General features: G+C 38.0%; 1 protein-coding gene across 3 annotated transcripts in view; it reads right to left on the bottom strand.

Moving 5' to 3' along the window:
- Positions 1 to 1,348: 1,348 nt before the first annotated feature.
- The window catches only part of ADAM10 (ADAM metallopeptidase domain 10), a 124,457-nt gene continuing 104,898 nt past the window's right edge, over positions 1,349 to 20,907 (bottom strand). For all 3 annotated transcript variants that reach the window (XM_058665778.1, XM_058665781.1, XM_058665780.1), the window contains 6 exons: positions 16,432 to 16,582; positions 15,172 to 15,355; positions 14,415 to 14,523; positions 13,745 to 13,965; positions 4,954 to 5,080; positions 1,349 to 3,606 (listed from right to left, as the gene is read on the bottom strand). In XM_058665778.1, the coding sequence (XP_058521761.1) occupies positions 3,512 to 3,606; positions 4,954 to 5,080; positions 13,745 to 13,965; positions 14,415 to 14,523; positions 15,172 to 15,355; positions 16,432 to 16,582 (887 nt within the window). In that variant the 3' untranslated portion in view covers positions 1,349 to 3,511. The remainder of the gene's footprint in view (positions 3,607 to 4,953; positions 5,081 to 13,744; positions 13,966 to 14,414; positions 14,524 to 15,171; positions 15,356 to 16,431; positions 16,583 to 20,907) is intronic.

The following is a 20,907-nucleotide window of genomic DNA, read 5'->3' as shown; positions in this document are numbered from 1 at the left end:
TCGAGAAGCAAAGACTTAGAGTATAGCATGGGGCAGGCATTGGGCCTAGGAATTAAGGTACCAGTCAGGATGCTCACAGAACACACTGGAGTGCTTGGGTTTAGGTATCAGCTTAGGCTGTTGATGCTTTACTCCAGATTCCCACCAAAACAGACCCTAGACGGTAACAGTGATGACAACTGAACTCCTGCTATCCACACGAGAGACCTGGATTAGTGCACAGCTCCTGGATTCAAACTGGCGCAACCAAGGCCTTTGAGAACATTAGGAGTGTCAAAAAGAAAATGGAAAATGGGAAATGGAGGGGGAGGGTTCTTTTAATTAAAGAATGCAGCAGTTTGCTCATTTTGACCAAATCTTCAATTTTTACTAGTCCATGAATATGACCAAAATGGAGAAACCACAGCACAAAGTGTTGGCAATACTTCAAGAAACACAATGAATTAAAAAAAAAAAAAAAAAAAAAAACTGCCTTTTTCTAAAGCAAGTGCTTCCTGAACTGCATGATACTGTCTGGCACTACGGGGAACACTAAGTACAGAAGCTATTCATAGTTTATGTTGGTGTTCACTTCGTTTTTGAGTTGGTGTCAGAGCTTAAGACATTGCTATTCTTTAAAAAAAGTCAAAGAAAATTTAAGTGCTAACTAAAAATGCCAAATATGTGGTTTATCTGAATTAAACAATACTGATTTTACAAATAATTAAGCATAATAAACATTTTGATGGTACTAAATTAACAAAGCAACTCTATTGTAAATGTATTCCATATTTACTTATTTAACAAACATGACTTATTTATAGACAGTCTCAGCTGAAAAGAGAAAAACTGGGGACATATTGTGACCAGGGCTTAACTGCACGCTTACAATATTTAGGTAAGGCAACATTACTTTTCAATTCTCACCCCATCTGCTACGAACTGCACAAAACAGAAAAATGCTGGTTCATATGGTTCAAAACTTTAAAACACCTATATGCTTATCACTAAAATTAGACTGTCATAATAAATGAAGATTCAGCATTCAAAATTTTTGAAAAACACATATAAAAAAGACCACAAATCTCCAAAATGACTCAGCTCTTCCAAGACAAGCACTGGATATTACTTAAAAACAAATAAACACTGGTTTAGTGTTTTTCAAATGTCCATTGTGCGTAAGATATACACATAAAAAAGATCTAATTGGCAATCTTCCCAATGGACTCCAAACAAGGCAGTAAGGTATCCATGCTTCTGTGGGAAGAGACTTTCTGCTTAACAATCTTTCATTTTTCAAAGGAGCAGCTGCCTGGTGAGAAGTCTCCTTTGATAGTTACCAGAGTTCAAACAGTATAGAACCTTCAAGTTGATTTCATCAAGTCTATTTATTAATGCATTTCAAGTTTCAAAAAACCTTACATCTTTGCACAATACTTTATTTTTTGCAATTTTTAGTAAAAATTTCCAAAGTGAACAAAAAAGATACTGTATAAAACACAGTGGACATGAAACTGACAGTAGTATTAGATTTCATTTGTCTTGATCCTTTCATTTTTACCACACCTTGATTTGCAGTGGAAAGAGTTCAGTGCACGCATCTCTTTTCAGAAAACATTTAACTTAAACTCAAAATAAAATAGGGCATTGTACACCTGCCAAAACCCTACCACAGGATAACATTACAAGCAAAAAAATGTACATGTTCCAAAGTCTACCACACCCAAGAAGTTATTGAGAACTCTTGCAGAATAAAAGTCACCATTTCAGAAATGCAAACCCACTTCCAACCTTTGCACAGTCCAAAAACAAAGGCATTTAAATGATTTAAAAGCAATTTCATACACTTCTACCTACTTGTTTGTTTAGAATTATTTATACTCTATCTGGGGTTTCATGTACAAAATTTGTTTCTAAATCATGTACAAAAAGCTGTATTTTGAAAAAAGTCACCACATACTGTACAAGTTTACAAGGAAGAGATCCCATTATTTTCTCTAGCATTTTTGGCCTTGCTGGCTTGCGTCACATTATGAGAATGATTGTGTAAACCTTATACTCTTAAGAAAAAAGGAAAACAAAAAGCCAAAACACAGAAATCATTTCAGCCTTCCCTAAATTTTCCTCCTTTGTGAAGCCAGGAAAATCACAGCTGTTTATTTCTATTTAAGTGATGTAGTTTGAAAACAGAAGCAATAAATATGTCACAAGCTTAAAATTTTTTGTAATGCCCCCTTCCATTTCCTGCATAGCAATAAGCCTGTTACTACATTAAATGCTTTTGCTTTCTCTTTCTTAAAATGCCAATTATTTACATCTGCTTAAAAAATAAATTTGGAATGGGACATTGTGCTGTTTCACCTTCATTACTGTTAAAAACATTTTAGGGAAAAAAAAATCACAAGAGCTATGTACAATTTTAACTACTAGCTGAGCAAATTACTCGTCTGCAGTGGTTATCAATGATCAGTGATGATATGCTGAAAAAACTGTTCAAATAGTTTGATGGAGACACAGTTTTTCTTTCCCATATCAGACAAAAACATAATTAGCATACTTTAGATATATGGAAAAGCACAAATAAGTAGGCTACAAAGAATAAGAATCATTTTGTTGACATAATTTCTACCAAAGCATGAATAAAATTTCACCTACCAATTCAAAAATGGAATTGAATTAGAAAGTTTACAATAAGTAAGCAGAATCAGACATTCACGTAAGGAACTAACTCTGCAGTGGAACGCTGCTCGTGGCTGGTCAGCACAGCACTGCGCTGGGGCCTTCAGCACCACCACTCGTGCTCACAGCAGCCACTGGACAAAGGGAAAACCAGTATCTGAACCAACTCCTTCCTAAGAAACAGGTAAACTGATTCTCATTTCAAAACTGCCTATGTAAAACATTACAGAATCCTGGACCACTGAATATCACCATTCTCTGTTATCCTGAGTATGTCAATTAAACAGTAATTTTTCATTAAGAGCAGAGAATTTTTATAATACAAAGAAACATCCATATTGCAATTTCTGCTTACAATTGCACACAGAAGTACAGTGTACGTAAGAAATACATATCTGCATATAACAAGGTATGTACATTGGCAAGTGATATCTCCAATGTTGAGGTGGTCGGGCCTCCTAGCCTTGGCTGGCAGTTGAAAAAAATATATATATATTTCAATTTGTGATAAAAGTCTATCGAGAGCCAAGTTTGACTGCAAGTGAAGAAAATGCAGCAACAAAGAACAGGGAACACAGGGCACAGAATAATATTCTAAGACTTTGTGCCATTAGGTTAAAAATATCTGTCCATAAGAAAATTGGGTTCTTTTCCACCCCCCACCCCCAAATTGGAATTTTCAGGCTTTCAAATTTAAGTAATTCCACCTGGTCTGAGGACATGATTTCTTGCCATTTTTTCTTCAACTGTCGTTTGTGAGGGTTTAGTCTGGACATGATGATTTTATAGGTTTCTCTTTGGAGTGAAGTTTTCCCATTGTAGGCACTAGGAAGAACCAAGGCAAAAGCTGCAGCTAACGTCTCATGTGTCCCATCTGATAACTCTCCCGGGGCCTCTGGCGCGGGGGCTGCTGAATGGGCTGTGGAGGTCTCCTCCTCTTTAAAGTGCCTGTGAGTCACAAATGAAAAGTAGATGTACCGTGAGCTCCTGGCTCTAAAAACAAAGCTGTTGTTTCACTAAGAAAGGTTCTAGATCAGTGTTGCCCAACAGAAAACATGAGCCACATAAATAGCTATAATATAAAAAGCAGGAAAAGAAAAATGGAGGAAATAATTTCAGCCTCTATTTCACTAAACTGACATAGTTGAAATATTATTAAACATGTCATCAGCAAAACATTAATGTAGTATTTTCCTTTTATGATATCTTCAAAGTCTGATACATACTTGAAATTTAGCACATCTCAACTGAGACTAGCCATATTTGAAGTGCCCAATAATCACAAGTATTAAACATATTCACCTCATTAATACCACAGAGTTTGGGGACAGGGCCAAAAGGAGAAGTGTGTGAACAGACGACTTAACCAGATGCCCACACAGAGTGCTTCAATACGTGGACCCCCATGTGGGAGACCTGGATAGAGCTCGCAGCTCCTGACTTCAGTCTGGCCCCAGGATTAATACTATTTAGGGGAATGAACCAACAGATGGACCATCTTTCATTGGTTTCCCAGGCTCAAGAGCAGGGAGCTGTATTGGAAGTGAAGCAGCAGTCTTAACTTAAGTCCATATGGGATCTAATATCACAGGCAGAGGCTTTGCCCACTATGCCACACTGTCAGGCCCCAGTTAATTTTTTTTTTAATCAGTAACAGAAGCACAACTATTCAAGCAGACAAGCCAATAACTTAAAAAACAATTTAACTGTCACAATAAAAATGACACTGATAGAAAATGAAACAAGAAAACAAGTAAAAAGCAAATCTCAAACTTTCCTATTCTAAAAATATACTCAAAAAATTATTTAGTTATCCATTATTTGAAAGACACACAGAGAGAAAGAGTGCTAGTTCACTCTCCAAATACCCATAATAGCCAAAGCTGGGTGAGGCCAAAATCAGGAGCCCAGAAGTCCACAAAGTCTCCACACAGGTGGTCACACCACTGCTTTCCAGGGTACACATCAGCAAGCTGGAATTTGAAGTGCAGCTAGGAGTTAAACCCAGGCACTCTGCTATGGGATGAGAAATGTCCCACACAGTACCTTAACCATTGTAACAAACACCTGCCCTTTAACACATATTCTTAAACACTCAGAATAAATCAGCGCAAAATCAGCTTGAGAGTATTGATTAAAAAGCACACTTAAACACTAACTAAATCAATCATTCAATAACCCCAATTTCAAGAGCAAAAGTACTATAATATTAGTTATTAAAAACTCATGTGAAATTGTTATATTTCTAAACAGCTGTGAGTTACACAGATATTTTTCTTGCTCAAATCCTCTTACCTGGAAGTGGTTTAGGAGGAGGCAACTTTGGATTACTACTCGGGGTATGAACACTGCATATCTTAATAAACCCAGCCATTAACATGATCAGGGCAATTCCCATAAGCAATACGGCCCACCAATTAGCCTGGAAATAAAAAAATATTTGTACTGTTAAAGCTATATAACATTTTCTACATTTACATAATTTATATTTAATTTATATTTACACAAAATATAGATGATAACAATACACATTACATTTTAATTTTTAAAGAACATTTGTTAGTTGGGAACTGTATACACATCACTTAGCTTATACAACCGAAAACAAATTAATTTCCTTAATAAAGTAGAAAGGTTACAACAAAAATCATCCGGGCCCGGCGGCATGGCCTAGCGGCTAAAGTCCTCGCCTTGAACGCCCCGGGATCCCATATGGGCGCCGGTTCTAATCCCGGCAGCTCCACTTCCCATCCAGCTCCCTGCTTGTGGCCTGGGAAAGCAGTTGAGGACGGCCCAATGCATTGGGACACTGCACCCGCGTGGGAGACCCGGAAGAGGTTCCTGGTTCCCGGCTTCGGATCGGCGCGCACCGGCCCGTTGCGGCTCACTTGGGGAGTGAAACATCGGATGGAAGATCTTCCTCTCTGTCTCTCCTCCTCTCTGTATATCCGGCTTTCCAATAATAATAAAATCTTAAAAAAAAAAAAAAAAAATCATCCATAGTATCATCTCCTAAAGGAAGCCACTGAATCTTATTTTCCTTTCAGTCTTTTTCCTATGTGTAACTATGTTTGTCATTCATATAAACACATGTAAAACTGGAGTCATCTTATATACAGTTTATTCTGTAATTTTCCATGTATTGAATATTTTCTGGTTTGATTATTTCCTTTGTTATCTGCCCCCTATTGTTAAAGGCTACATCTTTTTATTTTGCTTTTATACTTCCTAAGGCATATAAGGCATATAACTTGCTTTAATTATACTACTGGATAAATTCTTTTTTATTTTAATTTTGATGATCATTACATGGTTGACCAGGGTGGGAAAGACTGAGGGTTAGGGAAAAGTGGCTGAAATCATTGTTTCCTTATTCTCTCTACTGGATAATTTTTAAAATAGCCTTTAACTTAAATTGGTTTCCAATTATCGTAGTTATGTCATAACTATTAAGTTTCATTTTATTGAATGTATCAGATTTTCTTCTCACTCACTCAATTACTTATAGGTTAATGACTCATACAATATGAAAAATGGAAGGATGTACAGATTGCGGCAACAAGCATACTTTACCCAATCTAAGAAGGAATCAAAATCTGACTTCTGATTTACACTTAATTAATCAAGCCAAATCAAAAACCTTCAAATTATTGGTGTGACCTTATCAGTAAGAAAATTATTACTTTTCATTCTTAAACTCTATTTCATAATTCCAAAATTCAAACTTTAAGACAGCATGTGCTAATGAACATACAAAACACTTGTAACTTTAGAAACTTTAAATCTATATGCTAGCTTAACACAGATTATTTTAACATACACGAAGTTACCACTAATTATTTCCAACAAAATGCTGCTTAGGAAAATTTTCTGTGGTTTTATATCAAACTTCTTTACCCAACAGTGATGATATAATTAAATTAATAGATACTAAATTAAAGTTGCATGTTATGATAAGATACTCATTTTTCAAGTGTGCATAATGGTTTCTTTATTCCTTTTTTATTTTCAAAGAAATTCAAACTACTTGAAAGAAAGTTGCTAGAACCATGCTGTTTAACATTTTAGCAAATAGTTTCCATAATGCAGGATGTTTTCTTAGTTAACTAGAACACAATCATCAAAATCAGTAAATTAGTGCTGACACAAAACCACCACTTAACACCATCCAGTTTGGAGTCATATACTACATTTGCTGTCACATTTTTTCTGGGTCCTTCCACTTAGAAAGGTTTCATGTCATTCCTTGGCTTTTATAAACTTGATACCTTTGGCTAATAGGACAGTGTTTTTAATACAGGAATATTCTTCAATTTGAGTTTTATTTGATTCAGGTCACACAACTCTGATAAGAATATCACAGAAAAGGTGCTGTGCTCTCACTGCATCCTACTGGGTGACATTTGATTTTTGACTCCATTATTAGTGATGCTAATTTAACTCATTCACTTAATCAAGGTATTATCTGCTAAAGTTGACATAAAGTCTCCTGCAATCAGTAAGTATTTTGTAGGAATGTAATTTGGAACTAAGTAAACATCCTGTTCTTCATTAAACCTTCAATGTACCTATGTTTATTCATTCCCTCCTGGTTCCCTATTTTATACAATGGATTATAATCCATTGTTACCACTGTGCCATCTGGAAGTGTTCCTCCTATCCTTTGAGCACTTTCTTACTTTCTATAACAACACTAAGTCTAAGATTCTGCTTGTTCTTTTGCTAAGTCAGCCATGAAATCAGCTCTCTTCCTTTCTTTCCTTTCCTTTCTTTTCTTTTCTTGTCTTTTCCTTTCCTTTCTCTTTTTCTTTCCTTTCTCTTTTTCTTTCTTTCCTTAGATTTATACATTTTCATTGAAAAGTCAGATTTACAGACAGGAGAGACAAGGATGATTTTCCATCTGTTGCTTCACTCCCTAAGTGATTGCAACAGTCAGAGCTGAGCTGATTCTGAAGCCAGGAGCCAGGAGTTTCTCCCAGGTCTCCCACACAGGTACAGGGTTCCAAGGTGTTGGGCCGCCTTCAACTGTTTTCCCAGGCCAAAAGCAGAGAGCTGGATGTAAATGGAGCAGCTGGGACACAAACTGGCACCATATGAGATCCTGGTGCGTGGACTTCAGCCACTAGGCTACCACACTGGGCCCAGAATCAGCTATTTCTAAAAGAAGCTCTTGTACTGCCTGCCTCCCATGTAGGTCCCTTTCTTACCCCACTTGCACTGTGACATCTCAAGCCAGTCATCCCTACTCTAGCGGTCAGGACTGTTTACAAGCCTCCCAACCTGTCAAGAACACTTCCTTTATTTGGTCTTACCTAACGGTTTTTAGAAATGAACTGCTCCAGAAAGAAGAGACAATGGAAAAGAGACAATGGAAAAGAGAAATGTGTATGTATATATATTAATACTTGGGTATGTGGGTGTGTGAGCGCACATGTGCCTGTGTATGAATGTATTGGAGATTTATAAGGAAATGTCAAAAGATTACTATCTGGATTCTCAAAAGTCTCAAATGAGACAAGTTCTACAGTCTCCACAAATGTCTCTACACCCGATATTTTAGCTTAACCCCCTTAAAAAGCCCTACCCAATATGGTCTCCCATTTGCTGTGAGAACAGCATACAATATTGAAAATACTTTCTAGGTACCTATGTTTGTCTTCTCTATCCCAAATTGAACACTAAGGTCCTTAAATCTATATTTTCCCATATAGTACCTAGTCAAACAAAAAGAAAAACATCACTCGACAAATCATTACAAATGAGTCTAGGCGAGCTATTATTTTATACTGATCTTGAAATACTTCTAATGACACATTTGCTATTTCTAGATCGTCTAACAGATAAATAGCTCTTACAAAAGAGACAGGACATAAAAACTGTGTTTTGGGGTACCTCTAAATCCAGTTGTTTAGTATCTACACAATCCGAAATAAGGAAAATACAACTAATATTGCAGTAAGAGTAGTAGACTGAACAGAGGAAGCCTGGATTTAACAGAGGTCAAAACTATAGAAAACAAAGGTTAAAAAGATCCAGCCCCAATTCAATCAAAAGACAATTATTGAAACTCAGCACTCAAGTCACTGAACACCCCTAGCTCCTTCTAGTACATTATTGCCAGCCTTCCTCTGAATTTTTCTAAGTATCTACGTACCTCAAGTGCCCTAAAGTTCGAGATGTTTTAATAATAATCATGGTAGGGCCCGGCGCAATAGTGTAGCTATTAAAGTCCTCGCCTTGAGCGCCGGGATTCCATATGGGCGCCGGTTCTAATCCTGGCTGCCCCACTTCCCATTCAGTTCCCTGCCTGTGGCCTGGGAAAGCAGTCGAGGATGGCCCAAAGCTTTGGGACCCTGAACCCGCATGGGAGACCTGGAAGAGGCTCCAGGTTCCAGGCTCCTGGCTTTGGATAGGCTCAGCTCTGGCTGTTGCGGCTGCTTGGGGAGTGAACCATCAGACAGAAGAGCTCCCTCTGTGTCTCTCCTCCTCTCTGTATATCTGCCTTTCCAATAAAAACAAATAAATCTTTAATAATAATAATAATAATAATTGTAGCTTTTCAGAACTTCATGTATGCAGAAATGAAAGAAGCCAGTGGGTAGAAAATACAAAGAAAAACTAAACAAAACAAAGAGCACCTGAGAACGTCAGAAAGCACTGCCACTTTTGATAAAGCATTTTTGCTTGCTTGGTTTTGTTTTTAATGCTCCGTTTAAATCAGGATCATCAGAGTGTGTCAAATGCTAAATTACATTTATTTCCTTCTATATATACTATAAAATCAGGGAAATGAATATCAACCAAACTAGTAAGTGCAAAATACATTTCAATTCAAAAGATTACAATTTGTCTACCTGGCAGTCTAACGAGAGCTACCACATCATTCATTCAAAATATTTATTGAGTATGACCTGTACTAGGCTCTTACCTGTCATACACAGAGAGGTTACATGATACTAAGACAAAGACAGATATTCAAAAGTTTAAAACACAGCCTATGGTAATACCTAACAACTTGAAGTTAAATGAAAATATTCTCTAAGAAAAAAATAAAACCCTAGAAGCTAATTGAAGATAAAAATAGATGATGTTCAATATTGCTATTCTAGCTCCCTGCTTGTAGCCTGGGAAAGCAGTCGAGGATGACCCAAAGCCTTGGGACCCGGCGCCAGTGTGGGAGACCTAGAAGAGATTCCTGGCTCCTGGCTTCAGATTGGTTCAGCTCTGTCCATTGCAGCCACTTGGGGAGTGATCTAGCTGATGGAAGATCTTTCTCTCTGCCTGTCTGTCTGTAACTGTATCTGTCAAATAAACAAATAAATAAATCTTTTTTAAAAAGAGATGCCTTAAATTTGGGGGAAAAAAGCCCAGATAAGGATTTGCAGCTTTGTGCAACCATGCAGTCTGTGTTGTAACTATTCGAAATGCAAAAGCAGTTAGACTATATATAAGTGAATAAGCATGGCCATGTTCCAATAAGATGCTATTTATGGGAAATTTGAATTTCATAACTTTTCAAAAGAATGTTGTCTTGATGATTTAAAAAAACTTTTTTGCAATTATATAAAATTAACGTAAAAAATATTCTTAGCTTATGAGTCAAGCAAAAATCAATAGGGGTCTAGATTTGGCCCATAGGCCATACTGTGCCAATTCCTGTTAGGAGAAATGGCTTTCCAACTAGCTTAGCATCAAAATTAGAGAAAAGTTGTAAAGTCACAGATACTTAAGCTGCATCTGAACATATTCTGATATAATTAGCCTACACCCTACGGTGACTCTCACGTACCACCAGGATGAAGAACTACTGCTTTTAATCAACCTCTCCCCAGTGGCTTCTAAGAATACTTAGGAGTTTTAACAGCCCTCCATGAACTGCAGTGGTCAGTTAAGTTAGGCAAATTAGGTTAAAAAGATTTACTTATTACAGGATTTCTCACAAACCTCTAACAGGTAACAACCATAAGCAGTGTTTTCCAGATCCATGTGACTCTACCAAAACTGCGGAGGATCTCATGGAATTAGTTCTCCACGAAGCATTTAAGAAACACTACTCTAAATTTCTCATTCATAAAGACTACTAGGTACTTCACACCTAGATTCATAAAACTAGAGAAAGAATAAATGAGAAAGTCTGATTTGTGAAAATAATTTTTAAAAAAGGCAAACTCATAAAAAAATCTAAATTTTAAAAAAGTTACAAGATAATAGGCAATAAAGGAAGTAACACAATAAATTTGAAGGGAAAAAAATCAAGGTAAAAGACAGTGTTCTACAAGAGAAGAAAACATGTACTAAAATCTAAAATGCATTAGCTACTACGGGTGCCTTCCACCCCCATTTAAAGGAAACCAGATCCATACACAGAATCCCAAAACTCTGCTGGTGAATGCTCTCACCTTTTCAAGAATTGGACAATTTCCATAAAGTCAAAGGATAATTAAAAAAAAAAAAAAGCATTATCTCATGGCCAGACACAGCATTCAGAAAATATAGTAAATATAAGGGTCCAGCATTGTGCCTAAGCACGCTAAGCTTCTAGCATCCCATACTGACACTGGTTCAAGTCCTGACTGATACATTTCCAATCCCACTCTGTTAATGTGCCTGGGAAAGCATACAAAGATGGCCTTTGCATCCATGTAGGAGAACCAGAACACGCGATAGGCTCCTGGCTTCAGCTTGGCTTGACTCCGGCCATTGTGGTCATTTGGGGAATGAACCAACAGACAAAAGATCTTCTTTCTCTCTAACTCTTCCTTTCAGAGAGGGAAAAAAAAGTAAACATGGTTGTGAAATACAATTCTTTCTCACAAAAAAAGAAAGTATCATTTCCATGACAAGCAGTCACAGTAAGTCACCCATGCCATAAAGGACTGAATTGTTAGGGTTCCTCCTACTCAGTCCTGCATGAGAACAGTCACAATGGTGTGCATGGACAGGGCACAGAATGCTATAAGGCATGTGCCACTAAGAAGGAGAGTTGGGACATCACCTCTTTCACACTGTGTGTGGCACTTCCATGTTGGAGGCCAAGTCGGGTCTCAGCTTCTCCGCTAATGAGCCTGGGAAAGAGCAGAAGATGACCCAAATTTTTAGTCCCTGCCGCCCACATGGAAGAACCAGAAAGAGTTTCTAACTCCTGGCTTTGGCTTGGTGTATAGCCCTAGATATTTTGGCCACTGGCGAATAAATCAGCAAATGAAAGACAGTGCTTTCTCATTCATTCAATTTTTTTTTCCCTTCCTCTCTGCTTGGAGGGAGGGAAATACGAAAATACACCTGAAGTCACAGAATTGACAAATGCAGGTCACATATACTTAGGCAGCAGAATGTTAAACTTGGAACTGTTACTAAAGGACTATACTACTAGGATAATATGGGAGAAAATGGTGGGAGGAATACCTATATCTACAAAGCTGAAGCATGGAAAATAATAAAAACATGCATACATTTATCTTCTGTCACTAGGAAAAACACAATTCAGGCCAAAATAATGACCCAAATTCCACTACCCCAAGATGCCAGGAAGCACTTGGCTTAACAAGTACTCAATGACTATCTACTATGCACCAATCACATGAACATAAAAACATAAAATATCTTAAAGGATACTTAAGTCAACTGTCCAATTAGTTGATTTAAAATTTGATCTCCTAAATCTAGTTCCAACAATTTCCCTACTGCATAGTCAATCATATATCAGAAAGTTACATATTCTACCATTCAAAGTATTATTCTGCTAGTGGATAATGAATACCCCTTTAATGTTGGAAATAACTACAAAATTTGTAATATGCAATGTCATTAAAGTGCCCCAAAAGACTGTCATCCCACTCACACAAAATCTTGTGGGTTCTTATTTCTTCCCTGTTTTAATATTTATTTAAATTGGAAAGGGATATTTACAGAGAAAAAGAGACTTTCCATCTGTTGCTTCTCTCCCCAAATGACTACAAACCAGAGTTGAGACAATCTCAAGCCTGGCGCCTCCTCCGAGCTCCCATGCAGGTACAAGGCCCCAAGGCTCTGGCCATCCTCCACTGCTTTCCTAGGTCACAGGCAGAAAGCTCAGTCAGTAGTGGACCAGCTGGGACATACTAAAATATGGGACATATAAGGTCCTTGGGCTTGCAGGGGAAGGATTAGCCAGTTGAGCCATTATGCTAGACTGGCTCCTGTGTGCTTTTAAGGCACTGTTCGAACCAAAGGAACACACACACACACACACACACACACGAAAAAGAAACTGGAAAAGCTGGGGGTCTGACTTCTAAGCCAGATTTTGTAGTAAACTCTATTCAGTTCAGAGACAGCATATTCTCAACCATATCACTTGCACGCTTCCTGAGAGTATTTTAATGTAATTACTTAGAGAGTATAAACACTTATGTGTGTTGAGACAGTTGTTCAGCTAACTGTCGAGGCTATTTCAACTAATTCAATGTTTGTACAAGTTGGAGAAATGTGGCTTAAAAATAAAACAGTTCAGCAGCTTAATCTGGATGAATATTTATTAACAGATCTGCACAAGGCTCTGTATCTCACCATACCCTGTCCAATATTCCTATCACAAAGAAAAATGAAGACCCAGAAATAATATTGAAATATCAGAGGAAAAGAAAAAAAACTTCGGAAAAAAAAAAAAACACAATTTCTCTTTTATCTCTCCTATTAAGCAGAGTAGAACCACAGCTGGCTATGTAGCATCTTAAAAAACATGGAGAAATACAAAAAGTAAGGCCTTCCAATACAGCTCGAAAAAATAGTTTCATAAACATTCTCTAATTATAATTATATAGACCAACAGAAAGCGATTCATCTAGGAAATGAACTAGAGTACAGCAAAACAAAATGACTCCCCATCGCCTACTAATCAATTTGTTAATGATACACAGGTGGAGATTTTAATCATTTAAGGAAATAATAACCAAGGATATTTAAAATTTAAGTCTTCAGATAAAATAATCCTAATATAACAGGAAAGAAGTGATTTTTTTTTTCTTCTTACATTAGGGATCTCTAGCCAAGTAAAATAAAGATCAAAGCATTTTAAGGTCTCTTTATAAATAAAAACTATACTTACCACAATCCATTCAGCAATATTTTCATATAGTTCTGGACTAAAAATTGCTTTTTTAAGCCTAGCTAGAGGACCATCTGCATCTACTAATCTGCACCGCATGAAAACATCACAGTAGCCTCTAAAATCATTGCAAGGGGATCCAGGTTGCAGGGTGATGGTCTGACCATTGAACTGCTTGCTCCACTGCACAGACCCTGTACTGGCACAAGTTGATGGCTCCACTGGAAAAGAAGTGCCAAATATAAGTTGAAGATCATATTTCCTAAGGGCCAGTTGGGAAAAGAGAAAGGGAAAGAAACTGCCTAAAATCATTATCATGATACTTTACACAGATCTCCACTAATTAGAACAGGTAACATCACTAGTAATTTATCTTAAATGTTATAAACAACCAACATTCCTAGACTTGATGCCTACAATGATGTTAAAACATTCTAATAGTGCTAATAGAAATTACTATCATAAGGCCAGTTATGTCTTATTTAGTTGTCATTTTTAAAACATTGCAGGTACCATAACACTAAAGATGTTATGCTCTACCGTAATTTTCTCAACAGGACACATTTACAGAAACTTTCCAAACTGTATGTCAGAGTTTAAGACTCAAAATTCAGGATGAACCAATGGTTTCTGAGGCAGATTTCATACTCCTGTATTATAAAAACCTTACTTTTCTTCATACAGCAGACATGGCATAATTCCTTGTCATCTTTGCCATCAGAACTGGCACAGGTACACTCCTCCAAGCCGTATTTCTCACAGATAGAGCCTGCACATTGCTGGAATAAAAGACAAATGAATCTTTATAGAGGTAAACCTCTTATTCATAATAGGCAGATGCAAGCTTCTAATATCAAAGTAACACATGGAAACACAAATAAAAGAATAGATGAGTATCAGAACTAGAAGAAACAACCTTTAAAAGAGAATAATGGAAGTAAGATACCAATGTTAAATAAAACAAACTAGAGATAGAACAGTTATATTGGCTATTATGTCTCTTCTATAAGCAGAGAAAAATGAAAATTTTTTCATGTACATAAAGTGATACTTATCTATAAAAGCTTAAAAGACTTCACATTCATGGGAAACAAACAAAACTATTATTTTATTTAGGCTGCTAAAATATTTTAAAAACTGAAAGGCAGCATATACAAAGTCACCTGCCTAGTTGTACTACTATGTTTCTCTAGAAAATACCCACATATGTAGTTAGAAAGATCAAAAATAAACCAGTAATTAACTGAAAGCCACTAGGCACTTGTGTCACATAACACATTCATGGCTGTGTGGCGTACTGACTGTACTACTGAAACAGAAGATCAGGACTAATTACTATAACTATGTAACATTAAATGCCAAAAATTACTTGGAGAAAGGTGACTTTATGAAAGTAAGTTAAAAAAAATGTAAAATCAAATCCTTACCCCATTAATGCAAACTTGTGTGTGCCTGTTACAGTCTGTGAAGTTTGGTTTAGGTTCAGACGCTGGGCAGAGAGCTGTGAAGCCATTACACACTCCTTCCCTTGCACAGTCTGAATCATCCCGACACTTCTGAGATTTTGACTTGAATGCACACTGTGCTGTACAGCAGGGACCCTGACTTGGACTAGAAAAAAAATTAAGTTACTAAACAAGGTAAATCAGGGGTACTTTCTGCCTTCTTGATTGTGGCCCTAATGTCTAAATCGTAAACCTTATCTTTTAAATGGTAAGTATTTATTGATATATCACTTCAAATATTGAAATAAAAGTTAACTAATGCCATACATTATAAAAAGTATAGAGAAGTGATTAAGTGCCTTGTTTCTATACTCGAAGAATGCTATATTCAACATTCTTGCTCTTCTTGCCTTTAGCGAAAGATGTTAATGAAAAACTGACTTAACATTAGGCAATTCACCAGTGTTTTATATCATTACATTATGTATTAGTCAGTTTATCAGCTTTTCTCATATTTCATGCTAAAATCAAGTTAATAGACATAAGACAGTCATTTAAAAAGTATTGGACAGGGCCCGGCGGTGTGGCCTAGCAGCTAAAGTCCTCGCCTTTAACACACTGGGATCCCATATGGATGCCGGTTCTAATCCCGGCAGCTCCACTTCCCATCCAGCTCCCTGCCTGTGGCCTGAGAAAGCAGTCGAGGACGGCCCAAAGCTTTGGGACCCTGCACCCACGCGGGAGACCTGGAAGAGGTTCCTGGTTCCCAGCTTCGGATCGGCACAGCACCGGCCCGTTGCAGCTCACTTGGGGAGTGAATCATCAGACGGAAGCTCTTTCTCTCTGTCTCTCTTCCTCTCGGTATATCTGACTTTGTAATAAAAATAAATAAATCTTAAAAAAACAAAACAAAAAAAAACAAAAAAAAGTATTGGACAAATGCTGAGTATTGGTTTTTATCTATCATTGCCAAAGTAATCTAACAAAATCTTCATACCACACAGAGCTACAAATGTACGTGAATTCTGAAAATCTGGAAGCGGGCAGCATTTGGTCTATAGGTAAAGACACTGCTGTATCAGAATGCCTGGGCTCAAGTCCTGGCTCCATAGCACATCTCAGCTTCCTGCTAAGTGCACAAACTGGTGGCCGTGGTGGATGGCTCACATTGGGTTAAATCTGTCACAACTGCTTTCAGGTGACTTCACAGGGACATTTTCATCACTGAGGCGAGCCCAGTACCTGCAATGCTTCCCCGGCTTCAGTTTGCACTTCTTCCCCTCTGGCTGGTTTGCGTCGAAGCAGCACTCATCTTTACACTGGTCACTATAGCCACAATCGCATTCTTCACCTTGTTCCACCATTCCATTTCCACAGATTGGTTGGCCAGATTCTAAGGAAAATAAACATTGATTTTATTTAAAGTTCACAAAGTTTTTAGCATTTCAGAATGAAAGGAGAAAAGAAATTTTAATGAGTAAGAGAAGTCGAAAAAAAATAGAAAAAGGAGACCTCATACTAGGAAGGGTTCCATTACTAACTAGCAACGTGACCTTCAGCAAAATAGCAAAATCATTTCCCTTCTAGGGGCCCACCTTGCTAATATATGTAATGTATGCTAATATATGTAATTTAAAGATCTCTTCCAAGCCACTCTGAACTTTCAAGGAACTATACCATTCATTTTACACAAATAAACTACAGATTTCCTTAAGCAAAGAATAAATAAACTTTCGTTACAGCAAATCTCATATGCACATAAAAGAATAAACAAAGTAAAAGAATGAGCACAATCAATTAACATGATGTACCCTTAAACAACTTGGCAATGTTTCTTTTTTAATTTACTACCACAATTTTTACAACATCATTTCAAAGATTTATTTCTATTTAATTTATCTGAAAATCAGAGTAAATCTCCCCTCTGCCAATTCACTCGTAAACAGCTGCAGCAGCCCAGTGTAGGCAGGACAAAGTTAGGAGCCAGGAACTCCACCTGCGTGACAAAGGGCAGGCAAAGTACTGAGGCCAGATGCCAGGGCTCTCCTAGGTGCGGTATAAAGAACTGAGTCAGAAGCTGAGCAGCTGGGACTGCAGCAAACATAGGCAACACAGGCTTTATCTGCTGCACGACAATGCTGACCATTCCGGAGTACTTTAAAACAACTCTGTCATATCATTGTGTCTCTAAATACTTGAGAATATATCTCTAAAAAAAGCTTTTTTTTCTCTGTTTTAAACCTAATTATAATACTATTATCACAAGTAACAAACAATATGCTTAACAATTATCTAAGTCAACCCATGTTCAGTTTTCCTCAGTTGTCTAAAATTTGTTGGTTTTTTTAAATTAAAGATTTATATTTTTTTTAAAGATTTATTCATTTTTATTGGAAAGCCGGATATACAGAGAGGAGGAGAGATAGAGAGGAAGATCTTCCATCCGATGATTCACTCCCCAAGTGAGCCACAATGGCCAGAGCTGAGCCGATCCAAAGCCGGGAACCAGGAGCCTCTTCTGGGTCTCCCGCGCGGGTGCAGGGTCCCAAAGCTTTGGGCCGTCCTCAACTGCTTTCCCAGGCCACAAGCAGGGAGTTGGATGGGAAGTGGAGCTGCCGGGATTAGAACCGGCGCCCATATGGGATCCCGGCACGTTCAAGGCGAGGACTTTAGCTGCTAGGCCACGCTGCCGGGCCCTAAATTAAAGATTTATTTTACTCATTTGAAAGGCAGAGTTACAGAGAGAGGGAGATAACTTGCCGTTTTGAATTGGGTTCTAATCGGGGTTTTCCAAAATCCACTCAATTACATTATTGTTTTTGGTTCACATATTTCTCCTTTTAATATAAAAAGACTGCCCCCCCTTTTACTTTTATAATATATATTTATCTATTAAAAATTGAATAATTTTATGTTATGTAATGGTCCACATACTTAGATGGCTGTAATTCGTCAACAAGTCATTTTTCTAAAGATTTATTTACTTTTTATTGGAAAGTCAGATGTACAGAGAGGAGGAGAGACAGAGAGGAAGATCTTCCTTCCACTGTTCCACTTCCCAAGTGGCCACAACGGCTAGAACTGAGCACCGATCCGAAGCTGGGAACCAGGAGCTTCTTCCAGGTCTCCCACAAGGGTGCAGGGTCCAAAGGTTTTGGGCCGTCCTCGACTGCTTTCTCAGGCTACAAGCAGGGAGCTGGATGGAAATTGGGCCGCCAGGATTAGAACTGGTTCCCATATGGGATCCCGGCGTGTGCAAGACCTTGTTTGAGTAAGGTTTATAGTCTGTTTATGCACAATAAATAGTTTTAGGAAATTTCTTCAGTTATTTTCTAAAATACTTCAATTTCCAGCAATAGAGATAGAATACTATTCTTCATAAATAAGTAGTAATAAGTAAAGCACAGGCCTTTGGCAATTGTTGGGAATAAGAAAAATCAAATCCCTTCATTTCCTAGAAAAGAAAACAAACTTCCAGGGACTTTTGATGTTTTCCCAGAATGGGGAAAACCATGAATTCAACCCAGAGTATCCCAGGTTTTAAAACATGTGCCCCTTTTTGTGAATTCTGTTACACCAAATGTGTGGAGGACAGTCCACAGCACAGGCTTTAATTGAGATCTGATTAAGTAGAAAAAAAGACATCTCAATCAAAAACATTCTAGAAGGATTAGTTTTTAACTCCAGAGGCTTTTTCTTCATCCTAACTGCAATTATGAAAGAAAAGCCCAGAGATCAATGAATGATTCCTACTTTATTTTTTTATACGCTTACCTTCTAACTCAATTTTGACAGATTTTTAAAAAGTATTCCTGTAAGTCTTTTAAATTTTTTAAATTTTTTTTTAAATTGGAAAGTCAGGTTTGCAGAGAAAATGAGAGACAGACAGAAAGATCTTCTGTCTGCTGGTTCACTCCCCAAGTGGCCACAACAGCCAGAGCTGCACCAATCCGAAGCCAGGAGCCAGGAGACTCTTGTGGGTCTCCCACGCGGGTTGCAGGGTCCCAAGGCTTTGGGCCATTCTTGATTGCTGTGCCAGGTTGCAAGCAGGAAGCTGGATGGGAAGTGGAAAAGCTGGATGCAAACCAGCACCCATATGGGATCCCAGTGGATACAAGACTAAGTACCTCAGCCACTAGGCTACCACATGAGGCCCTCAATTCATTTTATACCATTTCTTCTTTTTTCTAAAGCTACAAACATATGTATGTGTACATCTGTGTATATTCAGTAAGTCTAACAGTGATTTTTTAACTGTAATAATCACTTGTAGTGACATACAAGTTAGCAAAAAAGGAGAAAAACTGAAAAATCTTAAATACTTCTTACACATTATCATCTCATACATAACAGCTGAAATATACAAAAAGTAATGCTGAAATGCAAAAATTGTAACACATATTTCATTATAATTCAAGAAATAAATTTATTTCCCCATAATACCTACAAATCAATATGCTCATTTTTAAAGGTCAGCTTCAATCAGGAGATTTATTTTGAATACACAGCTTAGCGTATAATCTATGAAGTATTACACAGATTCTTGATTTTTAAACTGTGTTTTCACAGTCAACTGTCTGATTGAAGCTGACCTTTACAAATGAGCATCCTGCTTTGTAGGTATTATAGGAAAGAAATTAGGAAGCACTAAAAAATCCACCATTGGGCACAGCGTGATAGCCTAGTGGCTATAATCCTTGACTTGCATGCACTGGCATCTCATATAGACACCGGATCATGCCCCTACTGCTCCACTTCCCATCCAGCTCCCTGCTTGTGGCCTGGGAAAGCAGTCAAGATGGCCCAAAGCCTTGGGACCCTGCACCCACGTGGGAGACCTAGAAGAGGCTCCTGGTTCCGGGTTTCAGATCAGCACAGCTCTAGTCACTGCAGACACCTGGGGAATGAAGCAGCAGATGGAAGATCTTTCTCTGTGCATCTGCCTCATTCTATGTATATCTGCCTTTTCAATTAAAAAAAAAGAAGAAGAAGAAGAAGAAAGAAAAACTACCATTGAAAAGCTACTTCACACTTCCAATCCAGGTTCCTGCTAATGCAACTGGTAGGCATGGATGACAGCAAACCATATTCCCCATCTGAAGACCCAGAAGGAGTTCCTGGCTCCTGGCTACAGTCTGGCCCAGATTTAGCAGTTGTAGGTATCTGGGGAATGAGCCAGCAGATGGAAGCTATGTCTGTCTGCCTGCCTGCCTCTCCCCTCTCCTCAACTCTGCCTTCCACATAGATAAAACTTGAGAAACAAACAGATGGCGAATAAACAAAATGTTCAATTTCAGGCTCAATGCAATGGTTTGACAGGCAAACCGTCCCTCTTCAAGCACCAGGATCCTATATGGGCACCGGTTCATGCCCTGGCTACTCCACTTCCCACCTAGCTCCCTGCCTGTGGCCTGGGAAGGCAGTGCAGGATTGCACAAAGCCTTGGATCCTGCACCCACATGAGAAACTCAGAAAAAGCTCCAAGCTCTTGACTTCGGATTGGCTCAGCTCCAGCCTTTGTGGCCATTCAAAGAGCAAATCAGTGGATGGAAGATCTTTCTCTCTGTCTCTCATTCTCTCCCTAAATCTGATCTGTCTTTCCAATAAAAATAAACCTCTAAGGAAAAAAGATGTTCAACATCAACAGGCATCAGCCAATTAAAACCCTAGCATATCGCACGCCTATCAAAATGACTAAAAAAATTTAAATACCTGTGA

The sequence above is a fragment of the Ochotona princeps genome, chromosome 6 (genome assembly GCF_030435755.1).
Source record: "Ochotona princeps isolate mOchPri1 chromosome 6, mOchPri1.hap1, whole genome shotgun sequence".
Taxonomy (NCBI): Eukaryota; Metazoa; Chordata; class Mammalia; order Lagomorpha; family Ochotonidae; genus Ochotona; species Ochotona princeps.
This window is presented reverse-complemented; position numbering and strand designations above follow the sequence as displayed.